This window comes from Hydra vulgaris, chromosome 05, assembly GCF_038396675.1.
Source record: "Hydra vulgaris chromosome 05, alternate assembly HydraT2T_AEP".
Classification (NCBI taxonomy): Eukaryota; Metazoa; Cnidaria; class Hydrozoa; order Anthoathecata; family Hydridae; genus Hydra; species Hydra vulgaris.
The window spans coordinates 33462514-33465957 of NC_088924.1; the positions used below are offsets into that span (position 1 = coordinate 33462514).

Genomic DNA, 3444 nt, shown 5'->3' on the forward strand with positions numbered 1-3444 from the left:
AACATCCATATCAATATCCATCAAATATCCATATCAATATCCATCAATTTGGACAGGTTCTCTACAAAAGATGTAGAGAGGAAAATAGTAGATTCAATCAGATTAATGAACATATTGCTAATGTTGAAATCATTTAATTCAATATTCTTTAACAATATTAGGAGGTTGCATCTGGACTGGAAGTATTTGTCAATAGTCCCTACTCGTAAGTAGAACTTTTCCACCAAAAAGAAACTCTGAATTACAAACATCTTGTTATAGCTTACCAATGGTAATTAAAGCATGTTTGAGTCAAGCAAATGCATATTAATTTACCTTAAGAATTAGCCATGTTTAGATTTTGGAGTAACATTATACCTTACTTTTGTACCTTTTTATCAAAAGTTAGTACAGCAAGTTTAAATAAATCAATGCAACGAGCTTTTTTTTTTAAAAAAAAGTTGCAGCTGTTCCTGTCTATTCAGCTATTACAGTTTCATACGTATGTTGTGGTTTTAGAATTAAATAGTTGAGTGTAAGTACCATAACCGGCATAACCGGCTTTACCAGGACTATCCATAAATAGTAGTCTTGACTGTTAGTTTCATTTTTAGATCATGATTGGTCACCTAGTTCAGCAAGAATAACATTAGCAAAATGAATTTTTTGAAACAATTATTATTTAATTTGATTTGCTTCATTGATTAATACCTGAAAAACTCATTTTATAGAACATAATTTAAAAACTGACCTAATCTAGGCAAATTATAATCTGCTGACGTCTTACCACTCTGATTAGTTATAGATTTATATTGATTTAATAAGGAGCTGCTAGATCATCAAGTATGAATCGCATTGAACAATAAATTTAATCCTCCTTTATAAAATAAAGTTATAAAGTAATGAGCTGTAATAATCATGAAACAACTAAAATAAACAGATCTGGCTCCACGACATAAACCAGTAGATACATTAATATAAACCAGTGGATACCACGGCATAACCCAATAGATTCCGCGGCATAAACCAGTGAATATCACAACTTTACTACTATTAACACTATTAGACATTACAACATAATCCAAGTCAAATAGCCACTAATACTAGCTTATAAACTTGCATACGTTGATTAAGCAGGTATTCTTATGGATCTTTCTTGTTGTTTTGATTTTCTGGATGTTTTAGTTTTGTAGATAAAAAAAAATTGTCTGTGAAAACACAAAAGAAATTATCTAAATATAAAAATAGCTAAACAAGAAACAAAGTTTTCTTAACTAGAAGTTTATCATAAACATAAAAAGTGAACGGAAAAAGTAACTTTATAACTATTTTTTTTAAAGGTGACTGTAAAAGTTTGTGTTAAGGGCTCACTGATATTTCTTAATTGTAAAGAGGAGAATTAAACAAGCAACCTCATAATTATCCCTATTTTATAAAAGAGTTTGATATGAATGTCTGACTCATGCAATTGCTTAATGAAAAGCAAGTATAATAATATAAATAAATAAAAACATAATGAAAAATTTGAAGCATTTGTTACGCTAGCTCAGGTACAAATTTTGCAAACGAATTTGCCAACGCAATTTATTCACTTTTGATAAGTTAAACTTAAATATTTGCAAAGTCATCATTTTTTAGATTTGTACAACAGTAAAGCTATTAAATATCCGCTTTTTCTAATGCATGGCAAACTATAAAGATTTTTATTTATTTCAGATTTCATTTATCCTTTTTATTTATTTATTTTAAAGATGCACTAGTTTCACAGAAAGAATATTGCAAGAATTTGCAACTAAGGAAACTTCTTTGCCACTAAGGAAATTTCTTTACTTTACAAAGATTTTTTTTTAATTACATATTATTATTACTACAAATGTTTCTTTCTGGAAGTTTCTTAAGAAATCAATTAATAGTTATATGGAAGTAATGTCTAGTGCCAAATAGTTTTTATTTCGAGAGACTGGCCATTGCTATAGTTAATGAATTATGTATCTAAAAATAAACCAAAAAATGAATAGTTACCTGAATTAAAAAAAGTTAAATAGGATATTGAATTAACATTAATAATGAAAAAAAAAGATTACAGTACAAGTAAACAGTAAAAGTCTCACGAGAAAGTAAAATGATTGCTTGCAGAATTAAAATTTGTGTCTACAATGAATCGATTTCCAGCTGATTTAAGTCGGGATTTAAAGGATGCTTTTGAGGCTTTTGACAAAGATGGAAACGGATCTGTGCCAGTTACAGGGTTACGAGAGATGTTAAAGACGATAGGCTATAATCCAACGGATGTTTTATTAGAAAATACATCAATTCTTGTTGATAATGGTAATGGACGCATTGATTTTAAAGAGTTCATAGAGATTATTGATAGGTTAGAAACGGAAGAAAAAAATGAAAAAGAAGGTAAATTTTAAGTTGATTTGTATTTATACTTAAAATAAAATTGCTCATTAGAAATATATACATTCTTTAATTATATGTATATATATATATATATATATATATATATATATATATATATATATATATATATATAATATATATATATATATATATATATATATATATATATATATATATATATATATATATATATAATATTGCATTATATTATATCATATTATATTATACTAAATATATTAAGAAAACATAAATAATATGAGCATTATCTACTTTAAACAAAGTCATATAACATCATCCGAACTGTTTATGTAATTTAGCTCGAGATTGTTTTAATGCATTTGATTTTATGGGTGAAGGATTTATCGCGTCCAATGACATAAAGGAAGCATTAATTTTTGTTATGGAAAAAGCCCCACCGGGTTCTATAAATGAGATTTTAAAATATCATAGGTATATGTTTATGTCAAGTATATGATATTTTTAATTTAATCAAATTTACAAATAAAATTTTAAAATAATAATAATAGTTCATTATTTTTAGGTTGGAGAGAAACAGACGAGTATACTTTTCTGAATTTAAAGAGATGGTGCGTGCATTTCCACCATCGAAAATGAATAAAAATTCATAATCAAATAATTGAAAATGAAAACTTTTTTTGATATCAAAATGTTAAAAATCTTGTTATATTAAATCCACATCAGAAAAATAAAAATAAAAAAACTTTCTAAAATATTTTTGATAATACCTGCCCAAAAATATTTTTTTAAATTAAAAAAAAAAAAATCAAAAATACGTGATTAATTTAAAAATAAATGATTAATTTAAATAAATGATTAATTTTATAAAATTACTTAAAAGAAAACAAAAAATTGATATTAAGTTCCTTGAAACTTCCTAACCTGAACCTTCCGTTTTTGTTAAAGTACTTCCACCTAAGTACTTTAAGGCTATTTCTCTTATCAACTTGGTAAACATCTGCTTTACATAACGAAAATGTAGTCTGTTGTCAATCAAGTTTTCGGGAAAAATAAAACAAACCTAGCCTGCTTTCCACAAAA

The 3444-nt window shown here is 26.0% G+C and overlaps 1 protein-coding gene across 1 annotated transcript; it reads left to right on the forward strand.

Moving 5' to 3' along the window:
* Nucleotides 1-2065: 2065 nt before the first annotated feature.
* Nucleotides 2066-3053, forward strand: LOC105848620 (calmodulin-beta). The gene is made up of 3 exons (XM_065796660.1): nucleotides 2066-2385; nucleotides 2703-2835; nucleotides 2927-3053. The coding sequence occupies exons 1-3, from the start codon at nucleotides 2136-2138 to the stop codon at nucleotides 3012-3014; spliced, it is 471 nt and encodes a 156-aa protein (XP_065652732.1). The 5' UTR covers nucleotides 2066-2135; the 3' UTR covers nucleotides 3015-3053.
* Nucleotides 3054-3444: the final 391 nt, after the last annotated feature.